The following is a 26,788-nucleotide window of genomic DNA, read 5'->3' as shown; positions in this document are numbered from 1 at the left end:
TGAGCTATTCTGTCTCACTGTATAGCGAGGGAGATTTTAACTTCAAATGTTACACTTGAGTTCTCGAGCGTGGCGACGACTGACTCGAGTTTCCGAGTCTCTCCGTTCGTATTTGTGTACTGTTCTCTATAATTCACTGTTCGGGGCTAGTTCAATTCATAACTGACCCTACGCTTCGTATAAGTTTAGAAAGCAATATCAAGTAGCGATAATTTCAAGTGTGACCGACATTATTGATACGAATTGCATTCGACAATCGCCAAAAGGCCGCGCTGACGTCATTGCATGAAAATATTTCTCTACCAAAATCCTCTATTCTCGATGACATATTGAGGAGTTAGTTCGGGAGAACGACGATCTATGGACGGTTTATCATATAAAGGGAAGCAAGCGGCTAAAAACGGGCGTCGATAGACCCAATGAACAGTGTTATCTACTTGTAGTATTTCATTCACTTGTGGGGCTCGGTAAATAGCATATGAACGATATGCACACCACAGGAGAGAAAGAGCCAGAGAAAGAGTGAAAGTAAGAGGGAGAGAGAGAAAGAAAGAGAGAGAGAGAAAGAGAGAGAGATAGAGAGAGAGAGAGCAAGAGAGAGAGAGAGAGAGAAAGAGAGAGAGAGAGCAAGAGAGAGAGAGAGAGAGAAAGATAACCTAAATGCACATTATAGCTATTCACAAGGGCAGGCTGGCTCCTTGTCAGTCAGGGTTTCCAAGGATGTGTTATCACTAATTCAGCTCTACCAAGATTAAAAGTCACTTATTTTCCCACAATCACTGGCTTAACATACTGAGAACTGGAAAACAAGAAAAAGAGTGGATTACTTCGTCTCAGGAAACGCTCATCAAATACTCAAATTAACAACATTGTATACAGGGCTTTTTTTGGAGAGACATAACAATGTATCAGCTTTGGTAAACACTAGGGAAGGGACATACATATGCTCGGTACGAATCGACCAGTAAACGAAACACTGAGACCTTAAATTTACTGTGCATCTTACTGGATCACTGGATCACTGAATCTAATTAAGCTAGCAAAAGTCCTCCAAGAAAACGTTAGTCGATTGCTAAAATGGTCAGAACTAAACCATAAGTCACTGAACCCAAATACAACTAAATGCATACTTCTTACCACGAGAAATATAGTATACAACAAAATCTATCATCTAGATTTCTTACACTGCAAATACGAAATCAAAGTTCATAGCCATACAGTCTTAGGAATAACTATTGATGATAACCTGTCTTGGTCAAAACAAGTAGATATACTTTGTAAAAACACAGTTATCAAAAAATAAACATTTTCTAAACTATAGGCACACAGAAACTGTTTTTTTCAGACACCTATTCAGTAGGCTATTGATTATGCTTCCACATTGTGGGACTCTGCAAGCGCAAATATTTTGAAACACTCGAGCTGTAAAATTCTTTTTAAATTACATCTCTGTCCACTTCTGATTATAACAGATTGCAGATTCTTCCTTTCAAATTAAGATTTACGGATAACAAAGGTGAGATGATGCATAAAATTATGTGAGGGAATGCACCTACACTCATTGTCTCAAATGTCAACAATAATAATTCAATTATGCATGCTCCTAACCACGGAATAAAAACGACATCTATCATCTAGATTTCTTACACTGCAAATTCGAAATCAAGATGTAACCAAAGTTGTTAGCCATACAGTCTTGCGAATAACTACTGGTAATTACTTGTCTTAGCCAAAACAAGTAAATACACTTTGTAAATACACATCTAAAAAAAATGACAGTTATCAACAGTTATACAATATCTAGACCTACGCACACGGAAACTGTTTATCCAGGCGTATATACAGTCAGTTATTTACTTCCACAGTGTAGGACTCTGCAATTTCAAACAATTGGGCTGTTTACATTGACGAGCTGTTAAATTAATTCTTCTAAAAAATATATCTCTTTCCACATCTAATCATAAAATAGTTAAGATTCTTCTTATCAAATTAATATCTTTGGATATCAAAAGTGGGATAATGTACAACTTTATGTCAGAAAATGCACCTAAACTTATTGCCCAAACTTTCAAAATTAATAATTTTCAAGAAAACTAAGCAAATAAATTACCCCAACCCTAAGAATTGACCTGTTAATCGGCCTCTTAATCGGAAGGTCGAGGGTTCGAATCCCGGCCGCGGCCGCCTGGTGGGTTAAGTGTGAAGATTTTTCCGATCTCCCAGGTCAACTTATGTGCAGACCTGCTAGTGGCTAATCCCCCTTCGTGTGTACACGCAAGCACAAGACCAAGTGCGCACGGAAAAGATCCTGTAATCCATGTCAGAGTTCGGTGGGTTATAGAAACACGAAAATACCCAGCATGCTTCCTCCGAAAGCGGCGTATGGCTGCCTAAATGGCGGGGTAAAAACGGTCATACACGTAAAATTCCACTCGTGCAAAAACACGAGTGTACGTGGGAGTTTCAGCCCACGAACGCAGAAGAAGAAGAAGAAGACCTGTGCGAGTCCAGTCTCCTAAATTCTGGCGCCCTTTTGTGGAACTCTATTCCCTGATAGATTGCAAATCAGTGAAACATCATTCACAAAACAATTCATGATGTTTCTCTTGCAAAACTTGTAAGCACAACTACTTTTGTGCAGCTGTTGACATATCAGTAGAGTATGTCTTTTTAAAACCCTTGATTATACATAATGCACAGGGAACATTTTGAAAGACACAAATAGTTATTTGTTATGTTCGTCCCATCAATGCTGATGATTCATACTGCATCTTGAAATGTCTTATTGATTGTTGAACATGTTGAAGGTACTGAACTTGTCAAATCCAGGTGCACGGAGCCCCTGGGGCTTTTAGTCATACCTCAGGCAGCTATCCGTTAGAAGAACTACCAAGTTTCATTGACTTGCACCCAAAGAGTCAAGAACTGCGATTTTTTGACGAATTAATTTCGTACTCGAACCCGGCTGGTCTTGACCTATTTTTGGATCTAAATTTAGATCAGGTAGATCGCCACATCATGCACAAAAAGACACGTCACTAGCAAACTATGTCAGACATCATCATGAGTTTGTGTAAAACAAAATGGAGGCCGGAATCACTCAGTTGAATCGAACTCCGACCAAACACCACGTAATAACTAGGTTAATTTATGCACTCTCGTGAACAAGAAACTGTCGAGCTTCACATATGTCGTCGTTGGGTAGTTTTGGGTTTGTTTTACTACCATAGGAGGATTATTGAACTGTAAATGCACTCAGCTGCAACAAAAACGCAAAACGAAGGCTGTGAGCTGCACTGTGCCTTTAATTCTGTAAATTGTACTGTAATTAACTTAACTTTTATTTCTTCGTTTCTGCGGGCCCGAAAAACCCCTCCGCTGCCAGCCCGAATCTGGTCTCCACAAGACCACAGGCACTGATTTTGGGTTTTCTGCCAACCATCATAGTTTCATTATTCTGTAAATCCTGTTCCAGTCTTGCTAGTCACGTCGTTTAATCGCAAAGCACACACAATTGAATATTATCCCATGACCTGCCTCTTTGTCTCTGTTAGCTGAGGAGGTGATTATTCTGGATAATCTATGGTTACCGGAGGATAATCCATGGTCACCGAGTCTCGATCTGTCTTTGGTCTTTGATCTCAGAGTACAATTTGAATAATTTATAGAGGTCATCTGCATATTTATCGTTGACTCCGGTACTACTTTCTTCAGCAAAACGATTGAGATATTCTGCGGTATAAAAGTCAAACTCACGTTTGGCTAACGATCTAAAAACATAAACATTGAAGAAATAAATAAAACAACAAAGAATGCACATAATCTGCTGGGGTGAAAAGAGCTGAGTGAAGATTATGTGTTGGCCGAAGCAGTCAGAGAGGGTGACGATGCAAAATAATATTTCCAAATTCATTTCAACACTCTAAAAATAACTGTTATTCGTTTTCTTACGCAATATAAATGACTGAATACAAAACCAGACGTTTTATGGCGCGTTTGCCAAAAAGACAAGAGGGGACTCGTTTCGCACATGAATTTGATGACACAATTTGCGGTCGCGGAAGGTTTGGGTAAGCAGAAAACAGGCACTCGCAGAGTTTGTGTCAAACAGGGTTTTTTTGTAATGAAAATATCGGAGCTATGGGATAAAAAGCTTACACACCTCGTCCTGAATATCTTGCACATTTTCCCTCGGGTAGATTTTCAGGTATTATAGGCTCGGTAATACCTGAAAATCGACCCTAGAGAAAATATGCATATTCAGAACTCGGAGTGTGTAACCTATATATATTACCAGACACTGGATGACAAAAATGCTTTCATCATCAGTAATCTTATACTGAAGAGTTTTGTTTGTTGTTCAAGCAGCTACCTTGCCATGTAACCCCTCATTTAACATTTTCTTTAAACAAATCAACAATTCTTGTAGATAACAGCTTGGGTTTCTCTTAACTGGCAGACATAGATATCGGTCAAACGTTTTTTAGGGTTATTGTTCTCAATGTTCGAACCAAATTTGGTGGCGCATTCCCCTTCATATCGTCATACTTTACTCTGAGCTGAAGGAATGGTTTTCTCTACTTTCACCCATCCCCCTCTTCGCCCTGTCTTTTCCTCCACTCTCTCTCTCTCATCCTTTCACGGTTTGACCCAAATGAGCTGGGACGTGCATCGCGACATAGCGCATAGACGACCCCAGTCCTCGTCGTCATACACAGGCTTGGAGGTCTGAACATAGACAACAATCTTCCTCTCCAAGCCCTGGACAAACCGGCTGCCAGCTGCAATGACGTGGTCAGGTCCTGCCATGGTAGCTACATCGCCGATACGAGCGTCGCCTGATTCTAGAACTGTGATCGGTATGCCTTCACCTCTCAAACCTCGTACGAAGCCGCTGGCTCGTGAAGAATCATCATCACGGAAGAAATAGTCCCAGGAAAGTACGAGGACATCCCTGTAGCGCAGCGGTTCTGGCTTTCTTCCTTGAAATCGACCTGTCATCAAAAGCATACAATAAATAAATTCCTTAATAGCATTCTATTCATAAAACTGTAAAGGCGGTCCAAAATGGATCATACCAAAGAAAAAATGCCGTCAGATCGTTTTCAAGAATATATCATAAGAATGATTCTGTATTACAAACAATGTTATCGCGCAGGGGGACTGACTTCATTTTGCAAAGGGGAAATGTAAACAAGTCGCGTAAGGCGAAAATACAACATTTAGTCAAGTAGCTGTCGAACTCACAGAATGAAACTGAACGCAATGCAACGCAGCAAGACCGTATACTCGTAGCATCGTCAGTCCACCGCTCATGGCAAAGGCAGTGAAATTGACAAGAAGAGCGGGGTAGTAGTTGCGCTGAGAAGGATAGCACGCTTTTCTGTACCTCTCTTCGTTTTAACTTTCTGAGCGTGTTTTTAATCCAAACATATCATATCTATATGTTTTTGGAATCAGGAACCGACAAGGAATAAGATGAAAGTGTTTTTAAATTGATTTCGAAAATTTAATTTTGATCATAATTTTTATATTTTTAATTTTCAGAGCTTGTTTTTAATCCAAATATAACATATTTATATGTTTTTGGAATCAGAAAATGATGGAGAATAAGATGAACGTACATTTGGATCGTTTTATAAATAAAAATTTTTTTTACAATTTTCAGATTTTTAATGACCAAAGTCATTAATTAATTTTTAAGCCACCAAGCTGAAATGCAATACCGAAGTCCGGGCTTCGTCGGAGATTACTTGACCAAAATTTGAACCAATTTGGTTGAAAAATGAGAGCGTGACAGTGCCGCCTCAACTTTCACGAAAAGCCGGATATGACGTCATCAAAGACATTTATCAAAAAAATGAAAAAAAGTCTGAGGATATCATACCCAGGAACTCTCATGTCAAATTTCATAAAGATCGGTCCAGTAGTTTAGTCTGAATCGCTCTACACACACACACACACACACACACACAGACAGACACACATACACCACGACCCTCGTGTCGATTCCCCCCTCTATGTTAAAACATTTAGTCAAAACTTGACTAAATGTAATAAAGGCAAAGAAAGAGCAGTCTTTGTGAGAGTTGTTTTGGTTACTTCCCCTGAGTGACTTCCCTTGTGTATGCACGTGGCACTTAGATCAGGTGTGAGTGGTGCGGTTCCTAGGCTGCTACGTCTTAGTTTGCTGCGCTTCTGGACTTCTTTTTTGTTTCCAACATCGTAGAGAAACACCGCCCTTAAGCGTATTTACTCACTTTGATTACCTCAAAATGGACACAAAAACATCTCGTTTTTCTATTGCTCAGGCGCTCCACACCTGCATAGGTAGAAATGATATAACACAAGATATACGCAAGATAGCAAAACAAAACAACCTGTTCTGGATAGATAACTCATTTTGCCTTCTCCTCGTACAAAGGAAATTCCAAGTTGCGCCTATTCTGAATGTTTGTAGTTGTTTTAATTGGTACCTCGACCGTTTTTGTCAGGTCGATTTGGGGGTACCCTTACTTCGGCGGCGGTCACGTGACACCTACAACATATATTTTTGATCTAAAAAGTGTTCCAGGTAGCCAAGTGATTTGCCTTTAATGGCATAGAACGCTTGAATGAAATGACACGGGAATAATGGTTTGGTTGGGTACGAAAATGGGGGCAATATTTTGTTTGCAGAGTTTAAACATCAATTTGAAACAAGCAATTACTTTTTCTGTTTATATCTCTATTCTTACCAGTAAATCAAGCTGAGAAATACTGTATGTATTACTACGCTTCCGGAGAAATAAACGAACGTAGTCAAACCCACAATCGTCCCTGCAAAAGCCTCAAATTGCACACATCGCTTTTAATTCATTTTCCCCGCTGATATTCGTTTCTTCTCTTCCCAAACTCGTCAACACTGAGGATATTGCAAACGGCATCTCAGACGACTTTACTGTTTCCAAAGGCGAGTTAAGCTGACATTGAAAAGCCGCTCCCTTTTGACGCATGTGAGCCTAAAATAATAGGACAGAGTCGTGTGCAAAGAATGATGATGTTGTGGCAAGCCTTGTCAAAGCGTGAGTTTTCTTCCATACTCGATTAGTTGATGTCTAACAACTCTTCCCCACGGCCGTCCTACGACAAAGTCGGAAAAGCTACTGGCAGCTGTCTTTCTTTATATGTTGATCTCTTTCTTCTTTCTACCTACTTCACCTCTGCCCTTCTGTCTGCTGTTCAGGACCACACCCGCCCTCGCTTTGTTAAGACAAATGCAAACATGCATTGAGAGAAAAGCAGATGGGGTTGTTTCAAGGAGAAGAGGGGCTTAGTGCGTGTCTATGTCACGCCCGGTAGCTCAGTTGGTAGAGCACTGGACTTGTGATCGGAAGGTCGCAGGTTCGAATTCGGGCCGGGACGGACACGGGTCAACTTTATGTGCAGACCCAGAGACGGAAGCCATGTCCCACCCCCGTGTCATCACAATGGCACGTAAAAGACCTTGGTCATTCTGCCATAAGTGCAGGTGGCTGAATACACCTAAACACGCAGACACCTGGGTAGCGCGACTCCGTTGCTGCTAGCTTTCCACTGGGAGGAAGCGACCCGAATTTCCCAGCGATGGGACAATAAAGTAATGAAAATGAAATGAAAATGAAAATGAAAAAACAACAGTGAAACATTAAACCTTTTGATTCAGGGAATGAAAACAGAAATACAATAGGACCATTTATTAATGAAATTTCAATTTTCATTAGAATTAAACCCAAAATATTGAACAAGCTGACCTAGTAATATTTTATGTCCGAGTTCAAATGCCATCCAATATGCTAGACCTAGTCAAACAATGCTTTACCATAATGTCAACCAATTTAATATAAAATGAAGTCACCGTACTGTACCCTCACTTTGTGTAGAAAAAACGGACATGACGTCATCTAAAACATGTTATCGAAGTAATGGGAACACCCCTCTGAAGATAAACCCTGGCAGATGTCACGTGTACTATTTAATACAAAATTTGTTCGGTAGTTTCATGGAATTGCGGCACACTCACATGCGAATATGGTACCTTATTTGCCTAAACCAAGACTCTTTTAAATGTGAGCACATTTTCATAATACACATGGCATGTCTAAATATTTTTGGATTTAGTTAATTCTAAAGAATACAATACAATCTTTGTAAAACGCCGTATATGACGTCATCAACAAAAATCTGGGGATATCATCTGAAAGATTTGAAAGTTTTATGAAGATCTGTCAAGTATAGTTTCATAGGAATCACTTTAAAACACACACACACACACACACACACACACACACACACACACACACACACACACACACACACACACACACACTGGAAGCTCACCAGTGTTTCCAACGTGCAAGGTATCAAGGATTCTGGCGACCTCCTTCCCGCATGCTTCACACTCATACGTTTCCTGTTGTTGATCATGTCCTTCGTCACTATGAAACACTTCTCGCACAGGTGGGCCATCAGCAGGAAGGGGAGCTGAAGATACCTCATAACCCTGGACATTCTTTCTCTCTCCTAGAGCGCGGTGCTGAGCCACGTGACGAGTGACTGACGGTGGTGTCCTCAGGCCAGTTCTCAGCACAACCTCGGTCAGCGATTCTGGTTTGAAGTTGTGGTACATGGAGGCAGCCCAGAGGTGTAACCCTGGCCCCACACGCTGGCTGAGCTTGGTGCAAAACTCGGCAAAGTGAGTTTCGCTGTTACTGAAACAAAAGAAAGAGCTTTAGAAATACATAATAAAAACTCTGTTGGTGGATATTTGCACTGTATTTTAGTTCATCAAATATAACATTGTTTCGAATTTCTTGGCCAATTTTCATTTTTAGACAAATGAATAACTTCTGAATTCACAGCATTTGAATAGGGCATATTGTAGCACATTGTAACGTATCAGAATAATTCCAGTGTAGACCTTGTACTTAACATGCATTCATGATGTTACTCACTCGGTATAATCATCACAAGCTTCGTCCACGATGACAAAGACCTCTTTCTCTGTCCCTTTCTTTTCTGTTTGGTCATCTGACTGACTGAGTTCTCTCAAAGCCTTGTTGAGCTCCATCGGCAGATCATACATGTGCAGGTGAATCAAATCTGCTTGTTCCGCCATCTCCTTCAGCTGATGAGCAATCATGTGTGACGCCGCCATGTTGCCCTCCCGTGTGCTCACGACATGCACTGGTTCTGTTTTGTTCTGAATCCAGTCGATTGCTTTCAGAATCAAAACAAGAGATTTTCCTGTACCAGGAGGACCACAGACGAACACCAAAGGAGACAACTTGTTATTCAACACGTCCAGCTGAGTAGGATGAAGTACAATGTCAGCTGGGGCGAATCTGTTTGCTGTCTCTGCAACCCCTTCTCCTGGCAGACGGAGATCACAGCAGTGATTACCTCCTAGGCGGGGCACTGCTGAACACGGCACAGTGACTGTGGTTGCTGGCCCTCCAAACCTGGAACGGTTGACAGGTGGAATATATCAGACAGGTGCAAGACTGAGGATCAACCCTGCGACTGCAGTATAGGTAGCAATTTAATTAGATCATCAAGACATTTCAGACAGTGACTCCTTGAATTATTTCTTTTCGTTTCAAAAGACACTTACAAAATGCTTTTGATACTCGCACTCTCACGCATCTAACACAGAATCACACCGTCGAGTTGCACACCCTCATCCACACACGCACACACACACACACACACACACATACACATACCGTGACACCAGGTCCAAATAAATCTCATCCGTCATGGAAGGGTCTTGCCCGTCTCTTTCAGCACACTCTCGCCACCACTGGGCAGGGTTGCTCACATCATCTTGTGTAAGACACAGGGTGGTGGGGTCTGTGGTTGGACTGACCAGCAGACAGTCACGTAGATCCTGACAGAGCAGAAAACAAACACACACAATATACAGCGCATTTTTTCACCCTGAGTTATTACTGCAGTTGATTTTCTAGCCTCCACTGTGAGAGGCACATTTAGAGTCGCCTCTTATCAACTGTCCTTAATATTTGGCAAGGTACACTACCCCCTGTATCCCCATCCTACCACACCAGAATTGACCGCTTTAAAAAGGTTTCTTGGAGTCATTTCAAAATTGTAAAATTTCAGAAGAAAATGTTTGTATATGCCAAACACATTTATACTCTTGATGTGAAGCTTTCAAAGCAATGACTGGAACCTCAGTAACTAAGAGTAAGCGTATAATGTCCATATCAAAACAATTGAAAACCACCTGAAATGTATGTGCGTTAATCAAATACCAACACATTTGGATAAGAGGTATTTACCCCTTTTGCGTGGTTGTTCTTTTCGGCTTCGCAGACTGATAACAAATTGTGGTCACTGAAAGCTTACCTTACCCTGAAAGAACCATTCATGGTATTGGAGGAGTTCGTAAAACCTTGAATCCTAAATATGTGAGAGAGATCATTGTTGTAACGAGACCGTATCTTAATTCACACGTGTGTATATCATGTAAATGACGTTTAGGGGTCAAGCTATCGATTTTGCTAAACATACGGCACTACTTTTGCAACAAAGTGGCGATTTCAACGACCATAAAACGTTTCCTTAGCGAGGGTCTGTACAACAAACAACAGCAGAACCAGCATTTTAAAAACTTCATAAAACGACAAGTGAGTCGCTGATGCAGTATTTCTTCTGTCCAAATGACATGTACATTGAGCGAACACGAAGAAGAAGATGAAGACACGTATATTCACACACAAACAAAAACAAAACACTTAGAATCACTTTGTATCATTTGCGTTATCTTGCTTTGTTTGTGACAAACACCAACATATAGTCGAACCCACTTATAAGAAACTCGTTTATAAGAAACATCGCTTACAGGAAAATACTATTTTATTTCCCTGCCGAATGTTTTCGTTATTCTAAACAACATTCTTCAGATAAGCAATACTCTGTTTAAGAAAGCCTCGGTCACAAGAAATGTGTTTTCCTCTCCCTTGAAAAGTTTATCATCGGATATAGGAAAAAGAACCAGGCAGTTTAGATGAACATGTTGCATGCTTGCACCGGAAATCTTCCAGACAAGACTGGAAAGGCTAGACAGGAACCTTAATCAGAAATTGGTGTCTTCGAATTAATCCTTCTTATGGTGCTAAATGGCTGTGCAGAATAACTTCATCATACGAACTTAAGCAAATAATCGCTTCAAGTGCCTGTGTTGTTTGCAATTATCAGTGGCAGTCCCCATGGAGGTAAGCACGAAGTGCATAGCTCTTTTTCTCAAGAGAAAACTAGAGATTATTGATGCTGTTCAAAGCTCACAGTGATACACAGCAACAAACACACACACACACACACACACACACACACACACACACACACACACACACCACAAACCACACACCACCACCACCCTTGTCTCGATTCCCATTCTATCTGAAAACATTTAGTCAAAACTTGACTAAATGCAATCACATTAAAGAAATGTTAACATAACTGCAAGTTTCAAATAGCCCCATGTGTTGCCTGATATTTTCTGGAGCTTTGACACCGACTTGATGAAAAGAGGTTGCTTTATAGATATGGCATCAGCTGATTTACAACAGGCTCATTATTCAGTAACAGTTCCACATAAATTCTCAACACTCCACGAAAGCTGTGCATTGGGCACACTACCTAGTAAACGACCATCCCCCACTTCTTAATTAATAATGTCACGAACATGATTTTTGGAACAATTGTTTTTAGTGTGTGTAAACTGTCATCCGAGTGTATAATGCCAAGATGCTGTTTTAAGGCATACCGTTAATTGATAAGCAATTTTCGTTGTTTTTATAAGGACAGTGAAATTTTGAGTCTTGAGTCTTGAGTCTTGAGTCTTGATACTATCACCGCAGTAATAAAAGCGAGTTGACATTCTCAAAGCTCTTCTGAAGTTCAAAAGACCGATATTTGTTTCAAGAGATTGTCCCTCTAATTTGATGGCTTGAATCAGTGCAACTGCAGATCTGGATTAATCTTTTGAAGTTATAAACTTGTTAACAAACAACAACAACAACAAACAAACAAACAAAACCACACAAAAAACACTCCTGAAGTTTAAGTGGAGAGGACCATTTTACCACTATAATTATTACTCGCATAGCAATTAGTCAGGCTTGGTATTCGTGTCAACTCTGTTTAATTCGGGAGAAATTGTGTGTATAATTACAGAGGTTTACTTGCTCAGGCCCTTTCAGTTGGCCGTTACTGACGGATTACTGTTCAGTACGATCGGCAACAGACCGGTCAAGCTCTCAGACTTGCCGCCACATGCCACGTCTGTTTCCAACGCAGAAGAAATACATTTGTTGGCTGACACTGGAGATGTCAAAGACAAGCCAAACAAAATGAAAGATCCATCTGCCAGTGTTTTGGACAACATGATGGCTTTCGTGGAGCGAATGAACACCAAATGGAACTCGCGTTTTGATACGTTGAACAATGAAATGGCCATTTTCCGCTCGAAGCTTGACGAGAAGATGAAGTGTCAGGAATGCGGCAAGAGCCGGCACACAGGCGTGCGCGCGCGTAGCCGTCCGCGTCGACTTCTAATTCGGCCGACGCATTACGATTTGAAGAAGGTCAAATTGTCCACTTGGAAGACGAAGAGGACCAGTTGAACAGGTCTATAAGTATAACGTCTAAAGCACCGGAAAATGTGGAAAATTCCACGACCAAAAACAAAGTCCTAGAAGACATCGAAAAAGAGTTTGCAGTGGACAAACCGGTTGTTTCAAAACTGTTCGATAGCCTAGCAAAAGTCGTGAATGGGAGGTTTAAATCGAAGCTTGCCGACGAAGTCCTGAAGAAACGTTTTGAAACTTAAAATCGGCCGGACAATTGCCCTGGTTTGATGGTGCCGAAAGTAAATCGCAAAGTTTGGGCCCAGATTCCAGTGAGTGCTCGGAAAAGTGATCTCAAGTTGTCACACATACAGCGTGTCGTGTGCAAAGTAGCCGTAGCAGTCTCACGCACAGCAGACTTGATTCTTCAGGAAAAAACGGCATCTCACTCAGAGGAGGAATTCCGTCACTGCACGGATGCGATTGGATTACTGGGGCATGTAAATAAAGAACTGAGCATGCGCAAAAGATTTGTACTACTCGTCATAAAAAGCTAGGCAGATAGATCTGAGTGAAGATCTTTGTATTGAGGCCGTTTATATAACTTAACAGGTCGTCCATTCCCCTACCAAATTCAACAAACAGATTGGTTTTACATAATAAGTGTATACCGGCACGGTAGGCCTATAAGGCGTCCGCCCCGTTATCACACACACACACACACACACACACACACACACACACACACACACACACAGTGACACACGCACACACACTCGCACTACCGCGCGCCCGCCGCAGACTCTTATAACTATCAAATCAGCACAGCGCTCTGGCTAAAAATAACCTCAGCACAGGCCAAGGACTGAAAATCTCTACAGCGACTGTATGCAGTAAAAAAGACGATCATCGATAATTTTTCTTGTGCGTTCCCATCTTCAGCAAATGTAAACCAGCACTCAGATCTGCCTGAAACTTTGGCACCAATTGCCCCCACCATTTTTGGCTTAGCATGCAAAGTCACGATGTTTTGTCTTTAAACCCTAACTTAATAAGAATATTTGTTTAGATCTTTCGGAAAAGTTACGTAATACGATACGCTTGATATACACGTTCACAAAAATCCACACACATTCTGGTCAGCCTATTGGACAGAACTTCTGACATTTGCAAAGCAATTCATTGGGAACTTGAGCAGATATGGCTCTCTCAGTGCAGAACCCCTCAAAAACGGCCGCAAAACGTGCCTTTTTTTGGCCTCTGAAACGGTTGACACCTACCGCCTTTGACAAAAGGCAACACAAATACTAAAGACGTAAAGTGCACGAAACAAATGCTTTGAACAGGAAATTGAATGGCCTTTCCAATGGTAGGCAGAAGTGTGTGGTAAGTGCACATTCTGATTTTTTGCAGATTTTAAAATACGGGACATTGGTTTTTGTCATGTCGATTTTAGGGGTGACCTTGTTTGACAGGCTGCCACGGGATGCCTATACAAAGTACTACCGATCGAACAAATGATATGTACAGTAGACATAATTACCTTTTCCAGCATATAAAGTTCAATTAAAATGGATTGTGGTTGAACGCTTTTCTGAACGTGCGAAAATTGGTTGCAATAATGTTTTGGCCAAGTTTAGAACATTCCAAAACGCAGATACCGGGTTCTATCTACACCCTGCTCTACATTCAGGGAATGTTAGTTGAGAAATCGTACCTACTGGTCCTCTCTGTGGTTATAGCACCATACACTATCGCACGCAAGTACACGGGACAAACGGTATTGATATTGACCAACCTGCTGCAGCTTGAGATTGGCACCTAGAGCTGTACGCAGTTGGTCCCTGGTGATGTTGGGCACCATCAGCGTTGTCCTGATCCTGGGCTTGTTCTGATCGCGTGACACTAGGTGTTGGAGCACGTCGCGTGCCTTCTTCATCTGATTAACGGCCTTTTGCACTTTTTGGGCAATGGGTTTCTGCTGATCCACCACTGACATGTTAGCCGTGGAAACAATGTCTCCAATCGCTTTAAGCTCACAAGCCACGATTCCGTACTTTCTGTGAATAATCAAAATGTCAAAATCTCCCTCGTGTTTCTGTTGTTCTTTTAAAATGGAGTCTTTCGGTTTGGGTGGTATAGGTTTGTGGGTACAAGACAGATGTTTCAGATACTCGTTGAACTGGAGCTGTGAAATGACAAACATGGCTTGCCCGCGGGACACCTGGTGTAAGCAGCTCAGCACCCGATTATTTGCAGCGTCATCACGAGCGTCACTTTCATGGCTCAGAGGCTGTAGGACGTACACAGTGCGCCCTGCTACCTTCGCTTCATCGTGTTGTGTTCTGTTCATATACACTGCAGGCACAAAGTAGGACTGTGTGGAGAGCTCCGGATACCACTGCTGAACGCGCTGTTTGCACATTGCCAGGTCGGGTTGCGCTGCCATGTTGACTATTGGCTGCAGACAAATAAGAACCGTGGTTATTGCGTCTGTAAAAATATATGTGTGTGTGTGTGTGTGTGTGTGTGTGTGAGAGTGTGTGCGTGCGTGTGTGTGTGTGTGTGTGCGTGCTTGCGTGCGTGCGTGCGTGTATGTGTGTGTGTGCGTACGTGCGTGCGTGCGTGCGTGCGTGCGTGCGTGCGTGTGTGTGTGTGTGCGCGCGCGTGCGTCAGTGAGTTCATGTATATATGTGTTTGTGTTTGAGAGAGACACTGACAGTGACAAATGTTTAAGGAATATTGGAAAAACAGCCTCTTTCACTCGGGGTTTTGGGGGACGGTGTCGTCAAGCCGAAACAGTCAGTCCGTCATATCACGCAAGTAGCACTGTACGAGTGTGGACAGAACCTGGAGATCCGCCGTCAGATGGTCCATTTCCTCGTCAAACACGTTGTTGTCGACCTAGGGCAAGCGCCGGAAAGAGGGGAGCATCTCTTCCTCCAGACGGCATGTCGGTGTCTGCGCCGTTTAACAATAATAGGTTAGCACGTAGTCGTCACTTGCTGCTGTCAGTTGCTTCTTTCCACCTTTTCTTTCACAAACCACTTTTTTTGAGTTTGCGATTTCTCTTTCTGTTTAGCAGTCTTGATTTCAATTTCACGTTTTTTGAGGCTAGATCGTACACATCTTGTGATTGAGAGAGAGAGAGAGAGAGAGAGAGAGAGAGAGAGAGATTAAGTCAGATCAGATCAGCAGACTGAACTGGCACGCTTATTATCGCTGTGAGTGACGTGCCAGTTCAGTCTGCTGCGCTGGACTGGGTTTTGCTGTTGGAAGACCTGTTTTTCGTAATTGTTGTTTCGCGTTCACATTTCCCTACCACACAAGCGCGTTGTTCCTTTTGTACCAAAATTGATCCCTAATTGTATTATTTATTTTGGAGTTCGCAAAATGCTGAATGTTTGCAAATATGTGACCCTCCACCACGAAATGAGTCGCATGTCACCTCGCGCGGTTCTGCGCCAGGCTTAATATAAGTCCGGGGAGTGTCTGGTAACAGTGTGAGGGTCACCTTAGTCACAGGCTTATAACTCAAACAGTTTTTGCTATTTTCTAAAACGGTTTTCACCACTGGATAGAACATAAAAACCTCTTTAGAAAAATGTAAAAATATGAAAATCATGCAAAGGTGACTTGCGACTCATTCCGTGGTGGAGGGTCACATATACTGTAAAAAGTTATTACAGTTTAAGAACACTTTTCTGAAAAGTTCCAGTTCGTCCAACAAACTCATTAAAACGCCATGATATTTTACATGCGTATTTAAAATTGTGTTATCAATACTCATGTCAAATTTAAAAGCAATGCTACGAGCCATTACAAAACAACAGGATTTTACCCACATAGTCCACAAAAAAGACGCCAAAACAGGCCTTTTACGGCTTCTGACGAGGCTGACACCTGTCGTTTTCAAAATAGCAAAGCAACACTGCTAGGCACAACAGCTTAACCAAATAAATGTGTATGGGTAGAAAGGAGTTGTGCTTCCATTTGAGATCAAACACGGGGTCCCTCTTGCTTATTTGTATTTTTTTTTTGTATTTTAGTGTCTGCAAATTTGATGTTGGGGGTGTCCTAGGTCTTCGGTACACTGCATAAACACAAACTAATGAAAAATAAAACTCTTTATTTCATACGGTAGGATAATGAATTACCTTTCTGGTGATATACTTTGTTTCGCTATGTCTGTAACGTTTGGTAAGCTTACCTTGCAACAGCTTCCGTGTCTTTGTTGGCATTTTCTTTGTAGGCAGCACAACGTAAGATTAGATTCTTTTAGACAGCAGGTAGAATGCGAGTTTTGAGACAATGACAGTCGTCGAAAGAAAGCTGTGTTTTTCTAGGGTTAATGGTTTATTTTTTCCTCTTTTGGTGTCTTCCTCCTGAGTTGGTCGTTATCACTAAAACAAGACCCTTAGAGAGTGCCTCAGTTGCTCCTCAAAATGTACTGTAAATAGTGTGTTGGTTGTGTTGACCGTCGGAATTATTGGGCTGCTGCAGTCAGTTGACATGTTTCGCATATTGTAGGGTTCCCATGCTGCATAGGTAAAGTGGCTCGTATAACCCGACTATTCAGTTTCGAAACACTGTTTATATTTGTGTAGGTTGTACTCATCACAACTAATCTAATTTCGCCATTTGCTACAACAAGATCGACGCTATGTCAGATATGCCTCAGCCACATGAAGACTTCCGAATTTAGATCCACTCGGCATGTGACAAGTCTTGATGAAAAGTATAAGACTGAGGACAGCAGTGGAAAAAGTGGCCACATGGCAGCTACCTATTGCTTAGTGTCTGCAGTGCAAAAGACAGATAAGCTGATGGTAGATTTCCAAATGAACACAGTACCCTCAGATCTACTGCTGATTTACGACGGGCAAGCTACAATCCAGGTCAGAGAACACTGCAGCGTTGTAATCCAACTCTTCATTTGTTTTAGGAAAGGACGTCCTTACAAACTAACATTACAACTCTCTGATACCAAGACATAGTGCATAGTGTACTTTAAAACAAGAGGTTGTGCTACCACAGGAACATCCCGATAATTGAATGGGATAGGATTAAAAAGCTTTCCAGGGCTGCAGTGAAAAAGTACATGTGTTTTTTGCTTGTTACTTTAATAGCTTTCACAAAGCCAGTAAATGAGAGATAATGGCCAATGGTATTCTTGGTGACCGTTCATGCCCAAGCACGCGGAGCTGCTGGCCAGCAGGACAAACGTGTCACTGAAAAATATCATAGACTTCGGAGTGCGAGGACCAGGGAAAATAACCTCATGTAAAGCTGTGTGAGTGTGACCGACGCCCATATCTTTAATCCTTAGTCGTATGATAATTTCAAGAATATATTTTAAAACGCAAGATCTGGGGTAGGTTAATGAATGTAGATAAGCTTTGCCGACCCCCCGCGGGTTAGGGGGAAGAATTTACCCGATGCTCCCCAGCATGTCGTAAGAGGCGACTAACGGATTCTGTTTCTCCTTTTACCCTTGTTAAGTGTTTCTTGTATAGAATATGGTCAATTTGTGTAAAGATTTTAGTCAACTGAGCAGTATGTAAGAAATGTTAAGTCCTTTGTACTGGAAACTTGCATTCTCCCAGTAAGGTACTACGTTGCAAGCCCCTGGAGCAATTATTTTATTAGTGCTTTTGTGAACAAGAAACAATTAACAAGTGGCTCTATCCCAAAACGACGTTAAACACCAAATAAAACAAGTCGCGTAAGGCGAAAATACAACATTTAGTCAAGTAGCTGTCGAACTCACAGAATGAAACCGAACGCAATGCAATTTTTCAGCAAGACCGTATACTCGTAGCATCGTCAGTCCACCGCTCAGGCAGTGAAATTGACAAGAAGAGCGGTTTAGTAGTTGCGCTGAGAAGGATAGCACACTTTTCTATACCTCTCTTCGTTTTAACTTTCTGAGCGTGTTTTTAATCCAAACATATCATAACTATCTGTTTTTGGAATCAGGAACCGACAAGGAATAAGATGAAAGTTTTTTTAAATTGATTTGGAAAATTTAATTTTGATAATAATTTTTATATATTTAATTTCCAGAGCTTGTTTTTAATCCAAATATAACATATTTATATGTTTTTGGAATCAGAAAATGATGGAGAATAAGATGAACGTAAATTTGGATCGTTTTATAAATTTTTATTTTTTTTTACAATTTTCAGATTTTTGACTCACATGCGAAGCAAAAGTGAGTCTATGTACTCACCCGAGTCGTCCGTCCGTCCGGAAAACTTTAACGTTGGATATTTCTTGGACACTATTCAGTCTATCAGTACCAAATTTGGCAAGATGGTGTATGATGACAAGGCCCCAAAAAACATACATAGCATCTTGACCTTGCTTCAAGGTCAAGGTCGCAGGGGCCATAAATGTTGCCTAAAAAACAGCTATTTTTCACATTTTTCCCATTTTCTCTGAAGTTTATGAGATTCAATACCTCACCTATATATGATATATAGGGCAAAGTAAGCCCCATCTTTTGATACCAGTTTGGTTTACCTTGCTTCAAGGTCAAGGTCACAGGAGCTCTTCAAAGTTGGATTGTATACATATTTTGAAATGACCTTGACCCTGAACTATTGAAGATAACTGTTTCAGACTTAAAAAATTATGTGGGGCACATGTTATGCTTTCATCATGAGACACATTTGGTCACATATGATCAAGGTCAAGGTCACTTTGACCCTTATGAAATGTGACCAAAATAAGGTAGTGAACCACTAAAAGTGACCATATCTCATGGTAGAAAGAGCCAATAAGCACCATTGTACTTCCTATGTCTTGAATTAACAGCTTTGTGTTGCATGACCTTGGATGACCTTGACCTTGGGTCAAGGTCACATGTATTTTGGTAGGAAAAATGTGTAAAGCATGTGAGTCGTATGGGCTTTGCCCTTCTTGTTAATGACCAAAGTCATTAATTAATTTTTAAGCCACCAAGCTGAAATGCAATACCGAAGTCCGGGCTTCGTCAAAGATTACTTGACCAAAATTTCAACCAATTTGGTTGAAAAATGAGGGCGTGACAGTGCCGCCTCAACTTTCACAAAAAGCCGGATATGACGTCATCAAAGACATTTATCGAAAAAATGAACAAGTCGCGTAAGGCGAAAATACAATATTTAGTCAAGTAGCTGTCGAACTCACAGAATGAAACTGAACGCAACGCAACGCAGCAAGACCGTATACTCGTAGCATCGTCACTCCACCGCCCGTGGCAAAGGCAGTGCCCGTGGAATTGACAAGAAGAGCGGGGTATTCGTTGCGCTGAGAAGGATAGCACGCTTTTCTGTACCTCTCTTCGTTTTAACTTTCTGAGCGTGTTTTTAATCCAAACATATCATATCTATATATTTTTGGAATCAGGAACCGACAAGGAATAAGATGAAAGTTTTTTTAAATTGATTTCGGAAAAAAAATTTGATAATAATTTTTATATATTTAATTTTCAGAGCTTGTTTTTAATCCGAATATAACATATTTATATGTTTTTGGAATCAGCAAATGATGGAGAATACGATAAACGTAACTTTGGATCGTTTTATACATTTTTATTTTTTTTTACAATTTTCAGATTTTTAATGACCAAAGTCATTAACTAATTTTTAAGCCACCAAGCTGAAATGCAATACCGAAGTCCGGGCTTCGTCGAAGATTACTTGACCAAAATTTCAACCAATTTGGTTGAAAAATGAGGGCGTGACAGTGCCGCCTCAACTTTCACGAAAAGCCGGATATGACGTCATCAAAGACATTTATCAAAAAAAGAAAACAAACGTTCGGGGATTTCATACCCAGGAACTCTCATGTCAAATTTCATAAAGATCGGTCCAGTAGTTTAGTCTGAATCGCTCTACACACACACACACACACGCACATACACCACGACCCTCGTTTCGATTCCCCCTCGATGTTAAAATATTTAGTCAAAACTTGACTAAATATAACAAGTCGCGTAAGGCGAAAATACAATATTTAGTCAAGTAGCTGTCGAACTCACAGAATGAAACTGAACGCAATGCCATTTTTCAGCAAGACCGTATACTCGTAGCATCGTCAGTCCACCGCTCATGGCAAAGGCAGTGAAATTGACAAGAAGAGCGGGGTAGTAGTTGCGCTAAGAAGGATAGCACGCTTTTCTGTACCTCTCTTTGTTTTAACTTTCTGAGCGTGTCTTTAATCCAAACATATCATATCTATATGTTTTTGGAATCAGGAACCGACAAGGAATAAGATGAAAGTGTTTTTAAATTGATTTGGACAATTTAATTTTGATAATAATTGCTATATATTTAATTTTCAGAGCTTGTTTTTAATCCGAATATAACATTTTATATGTTTTTGGAATCAGCAAATGTTGGAGAATAAGATAAACGTAAATTTGGATCGTTTTATAAATTTTTATTTTTTTTTACAATTTTCAGATTTTTAATTACCAAAGTCATCAATTAATTTTTAAGCCACCAAGCTGAAATGCAAAACCGATGTCCGGGCTTCGTAGAAGATTACTTGACCAAAATTTCAACCAATTTGGTTGAAAAATAAGGGCGTGACAGTGCCGCCTCAACTTTCACGAAAAGCCGGATATGACGTCATCAAAGACATTTATCAAAAAAATGAAAAACAAAAGTTCGGGGATTTCATACCCAGGAACTCTCATGTCAAATTTCATAAAGATTGGTCCAGTAGTTTAGTCTGAATCGCTCTACACACACACACACACACACACACACACACACACACACACACACACGCACACACACACGCACACACACACGCACATACACCACGACCCTCGTTTCGATTCCCCCTCGATGTTAAAATATTTAGTCAAAACTTGACCAAATATAAAAAGGAAAAAAACGTTGGGGGATATCAATCCCAGGAACTCTCATGTAAAATTTCATAAAGATCGGTCAAGTAGTTTGGTCTGAATCGCTCTACACGCACGCACGCACGCACGCACACACATACACACACACACACACACACACATACACCACGACCCTCGTTTCAATTCCCCCTCTATGTTAAAACATTTAGTCAAAATTTGACTAAATGTAAAAAGAAAAAGCTTTGCCGTCATAAATATGCTGATGCAGTTTAAAAGTGTGTCTGTGTGTGCGTGCGTGTTTGTGCGGTCGTGTGTGTGTATGCGCGCGCGCGCGTGTGTGTGTGTGTGTGTGTGTGTGTGTGTGTGTGTGTGTGTGTGTGTGTGTGTGTGTGTGTGTGTGTGTGTGTGAGGATTGTAAAAGATCTTCTTCAGGGACAACTGCATCAATAACAAATACACAGCCATTTTATCTTTTAGCCTTCTTTTGAAAATTATACGTGGAGTTGATATGATTCGTTAGTTTTAACTGTGCGTGTGTGTGTGTGTGTGTGTGTGTGTGAGTGTGTGTGTGCGTGTGTGTGTGTGTGTGTGTGTGTGTGTGAGTGTGTGTGTGCGTGTGTGTGTGTGTGTGTGTGTGTGTGTGTGTATGTGCGTGTGTGTGTGTGTGTGACGGAGTGATTGAGTTTGTGTTACTGTTTGTCGATTTCTTACGTGAGCCTTGATGGCTTCGCCTCTTGTTTGCTTTGCTTTGTATGTATATGTATGGTTTTTTGACTCACATGCGAAGCAAAAGTGAGTCTATGTACTCACCCGAGTCGTCCGTCCGGCCGGCCGGCCGTCCGGAAAACTTTAACGTTGGATATTTCTTGGACACTATTCAGTCTATCAGTACCAAATTTGGCAAGATGGTGTATGATGACAAGGCCCCAAAAAACATACATAGCATCTTGACCTTGCTTCAAGGTCAAGGTCGCAGGGGCCATAAATGTTGTCTAAAAAAACAGCTATTTTTCCCATTTTTCCCATTTTCTCTGAAGTTTTTGAGATTCAATACCTCACCTATATATGATATATAGGGCAAAGTAAGCCCCATCTTTTGATACCAGTTTGGTTTACCTTGCTTCAAGGTCAAGGTCACAGGAGCTCTTCAAAGTTGGATTGTATACATATTTTGAAGTGACCTTGACCCTGAACTATGGAAGATAACTGTTTCAAACTTAAAAATTATGTGAGGCACATGTTATGCTTTCACCATGAGACACATTTGGTCACATATGATCAAGGTCAAGGTCACTTTGACCCTTATGAAATGTGACCAAAATAAGGTAGTGAACCACTAAAAGTGACCATATCTCATGGTAGAAAGAGCCAATAAGCACCATTGTACTTCCTATGTCTTGAATTAACAGCTTTGTGTTGCATGACCTTGGATGACCTTGACCTTGGGTCAAGGTCACATGTATTTTGGTAGGAAAAATGTGTAAAGCAGTTCTTAGTGTATGATGTCATTGCTAGGTTTAGCTGAAGGTCAAGGTCATGTAAAGGTCAAGGTCAAGCATGTGAGTCGTATGGGCTTTGCCCTTCTTGTTTTATTTTAAATAACATAAATATATAATGAATAAGTTATTGTTGATATTATAAGATTGTACAATAAGACATCTCCGTTTGTAAGCCCTAATATCTCCGTAGAAAAGCTGATCCCCCCCCCCCCCCCCCCAAAAGAAAAAAAAAAACAACCTAAGAACTCAGCATTAGTCACCATTGAGACTAGCAAGGTTTGGTGAGCCAAAACCCGTAGACGGAGACGGCTCAAGCCGGTTTTGGTTGAATATCAAAACGTAGGACCTAATTCGCATAAACCGATTTTCTTATTAAAAAAATCTAAAAACAAAGAGACTGCCAACGTTCTAAAATGCAGAATCAAAAAACAAGAAAGGTAAGTTGTTGGAACGTTTGTTATTGACATAACAATACGTTACAGTCACAAATATATCGACCCAACGGTCTTTTAAGGGCATCCCTGAACTTACATGTTTCGATTCAACGCTTTGCTTATTTTTCATTTAATAATTTTTACTAAGTCAATCTAAAAGCACATTTTATTTTTCATCATGTACTATTACTCTACATACATTGAAGCAAAAGCACACCGAATTTTAGCACAAACAGTTCTGTTTCATGAATGCTGTGGTCAAATGACTTGAAGAGAAAAACGGTGTATTTGAAGGTAGCTACTGCCCTTAAAGGCTGACATAGTCCTATTTAATTAGTTTAATTACTTCCAGGGCTTTTCCCATCGTTGCGGGGATGTATAAATTAAGCTTCCTGCAAAGTTTTAGGTTTGAAGTCCTTACCAATTACGAGAAATAAGTAATTCTTTATTGCATTGTTTAGCAACAGTTCTCCAGGACTTGGGCTATTTTTAGACCGTTGACGTCACTTCGTCACGTTTCGTAAACCAAAGATGGCGTTTGAGACTGTTCTGTTTACATTCGACACTATCAACACCACTTTGCAATACTGAAATAATTTTTTCTGTGTTCGAAAGCTACAGCCAATCGTTATTATATCCCCTTAGGTACAGTTTTATAACATTATTGGCACATGTAAACAATAGGAATTAATTAATGAGCGCTACGAGTATGGCAGCCCTTAAGTGAACAGACTAACAATGGGTCTATATATTTATGACTGTAACGTATTGTTTTGTCAATAACAAACGTTCCAACAACTTACCTTTCTTGTTTTTGTATTTCGATATATCTTGCGCACATTTTTAGAGTAAGGAGGACATATGCATACTTTTTTGGTTTCAGCAAAAATATCTGAGGATATCTGTAAAGTTCCATGAAGATCTGTTGAGTAGACACCAGCTCACCTCTCCCCCACCCCCCACCCCCCGCCCACACACACACACACACACACATACAAAAGCCACCACCCTCTTCTCGATTCCCAGTCGATGTTTAAACATCTAATCAACACTTCATGCAAAAGGAAACTTTCTGATTCATGGTTTGAAGGTATGGAATGATAATAAGTGTCTTAGTACGAAAAGGAAATGGTAAACGATGGCATGAGGATATTTAAACCTGATCGCATGTATGTCAGTGTGTTACTTTTTCTTGTAATAATGTATTCACTGATACTCTAATGTTGTTCTTTAAGCTTTTGAATTTTAGAATTTTTACACGATTCGATGTCCTTCTTTGTGCATTAGAATATTAAAGAAGATATTATTCTGAGGCAAGTGTGAACACTTTTTGTTCTCTTCAAAGATTTAATTTTGTGAACAAACCCTTACCTTGATTTACAGCTCTGCTGGTAGACACAAATCCAGTTGACGTCTTCTCGCAATGTGATTTCAGAAGACACAATCCAACTGCGTGATCTTTTCATCCCATTGCGTTCCGCTTCTCCGTTGTTACCAGGCGTTATGTACTGCACACACGCAGCACAGTTACTATTCATAGTAAGTTATAAATCTTGAGTATTGGACACTCCAAACGGTCAGTTTCTTGTTTGTCTTTTTTTCAGCACCGAGTTTGAGACGAAAAAGTCACAGGACACCAGTAAGGCAGCAATCGGGAGTTTGTGATAGAGACAAATTAATCTTTGAACATTCAAAAACCATAAACACAGTACACGTGGTTCGTATACAAGGCACGGTTGACACATTCTTACTGACAATATAACTTCTAAATTCACTGACGTCCTTTGCTTGTTGCTAGGTCACATGAGTTGGGACGTGAATAAAAACCTTTCACTCTCATTGATCAGGATATTTATGAAAAGGCTTTGAAAAGAAAAGAGTTACGGTCGGGTGGGAGTGGGACAAACCATGAACACACTTGCTTGGCGCTTTCTGTGCCACTGGTTTGATCGTTGAGTCAAAACCCAAAGCGTCCATGCATACGCCATAGCACAGCATTTCACGCTCACCCTTCTGCAAGTAGTACCGATCTGTTATCTATTCACTATCCATGAGACCAGGCAACAGCAACGTTACTATCGTCTTTTGATGCAGCACACACAACAACAACTACAACATCAACAGCAACTGACAAGCTAAATAGTTACAGCATACACCATATTAAAACGTCCAGCCTCAACCACCACGCCTTGTCCAAACAGAAACAAATTCAGAAACAATAATATTATCATCAAAATCAACGAATAGCGTAAACACAAAAAGCAGACAAAATGTGCCTTTGTTCAAAATGGCAAGTAAAAGACATCATTCTACAGAGGAAATGGAGGCGAAGAATAGGATGCTTAAACCACCGGCTACGAAGGTAATTGTTTGTTTGAAGGTGACAGCTGAAAGTGGGCTGGATGTTAAACGTCCCATTGTTTACCTGGTAACCATACAGCAAAGTCAAAATGGTGGAATCCTACTTGCGGGATTGTTTCGTTATTTCCATTTTGCTGACTGTTAGCAAGTAATAACAAAAATGTCTCGAAGATAATATCAACATTCGCCTACCGGCTCGTTTTGGTATCCATTTTCTCCACATATCTGTTATTATGAGTTATTTCTAATATGCTGACTGTTAGCAAGTGATAACAGACATGATATGACAGAAAATGATATCAACATGAGCCTTTAAGACGAATGTTAATATCATTTTCGAGACATGTTTGTTATCATTTGCTCACAGTCAGCATATTAGAAACAACGGTTTTATTGCCGGCTAATTTCGACCAAATAATTATCGAAGCGATCCTGTGTATAAGATGGAACAGCGGAATTCATACGAGATTGAACAGAGGCCTACCGTGACCCCAGTCACGTGATCTCAATCGGCCAATCACTCACCTGACCTCATGAATATGCCGTGACCCCAGTCACGTGATCTCATTCAGACAATCACTCACATGACCTCATGAATATAAACAAGTGAACAGTTTCCACTCTTACTCCAGTTGCATATGCCTTTAATTTCTATTGATTCCATTGTTCTTGTGCAAGAGAAAGGAACATAATCAGAATCAACAGCAGACAGTAAGGAAATGGTGTAAAACTACATTTGACGTAAACTGAGTACGCAATTTCATTTGACTCTTGCGAACTTTGACAATGCAATTTGCAAGCAAGCTGCGCACAGCTTGGCATTCTGAGAAGGTGGGCGGTGCTTTGCCATTCTGTATCCCCAGCCCACTGACACAATTGTTTTTTTCGGTATTTTAACACGGTAAGGTGCTTTACAAATCAAAAGTGTCATTCCTCAGAGTAAGTCACCCTAATATTCTTGATTCAAAAGTGTAATTTGTCTTCGTTATTTTTAGCTTAATAAATAAAAAAAAAAAAGGTCCCAGC

The 26,788-nt window shown here is 40.6% G+C and overlaps 1 protein-coding gene across 1 annotated transcript; it reads right to left on the bottom strand.

Moving 5' to 3' along the window:
- Window positions 1-4,638: 4,638 nt before the first annotated feature.
- Window positions 4,639-25,466, bottom strand: LOC138949986 (uncharacterized). The gene is made up of 6 exons (XM_070321767.1): window positions 24,773-25,466; window positions 14,407-15,069; window positions 9,744-9,907; window positions 8,973-9,479; window positions 8,359-8,729; window positions 4,639-4,994 (listed from the first exon to the last, which is right to left on the bottom strand). The coding sequence occupies exons 2-6, from the start codon at window positions 15,055-15,057 to the stop codon at window positions 4,639-4,641; spliced, it is 2,049 nt and encodes a 682-aa protein (XP_070177868.1). The 5' UTR covers window positions 15,058-15,069; window positions 24,773-25,466.
- Between the last annotated feature and the right edge of the window lie 1,322 nt (window positions 25,467-26,788).

This window comes from Littorina saxatilis, linkage group LG16 (genome assembly GCF_037325665.1).
Source record: "Littorina saxatilis isolate snail1 linkage group LG16, US_GU_Lsax_2.0, whole genome shotgun sequence".
In the NCBI taxonomy this organism is placed as follows: domain Eukaryota; kingdom Metazoa; phylum Mollusca; class Gastropoda; order Littorinimorpha; family Littorinidae; genus Littorina; species Littorina saxatilis.
This window is presented reverse-complemented; position numbering and strand designations above follow the sequence as displayed.

What these genes read in the sequence shown, in the direction of transcription:
- LOC138949986 (XM_070321767.1), bottom strand. Translation starts at nt 15,057, where the DNA reads ATGGCAGCGCAACCCGACCTGGCAATGTGCAAACAGCGCGTTCAGCAG. An exon ending in CCAATCTCAAGCTGCAGCAG is followed by an intron (nt 9,908 to 14,406) that starts GTTGGTCAATAT and finishes CTGCTCTGTCAG; the next exon opens with GATCTACGTGACTGTCTGCT. An exon ending in CTTGCACGTTGGAAACACTG is followed by an intron (nt 4,995 to 8,358) that starts GTGAGCTTCCAG and finishes TTTTGATGACAG; the next exon opens with GTCGATTTCAAGGAAGAAAG.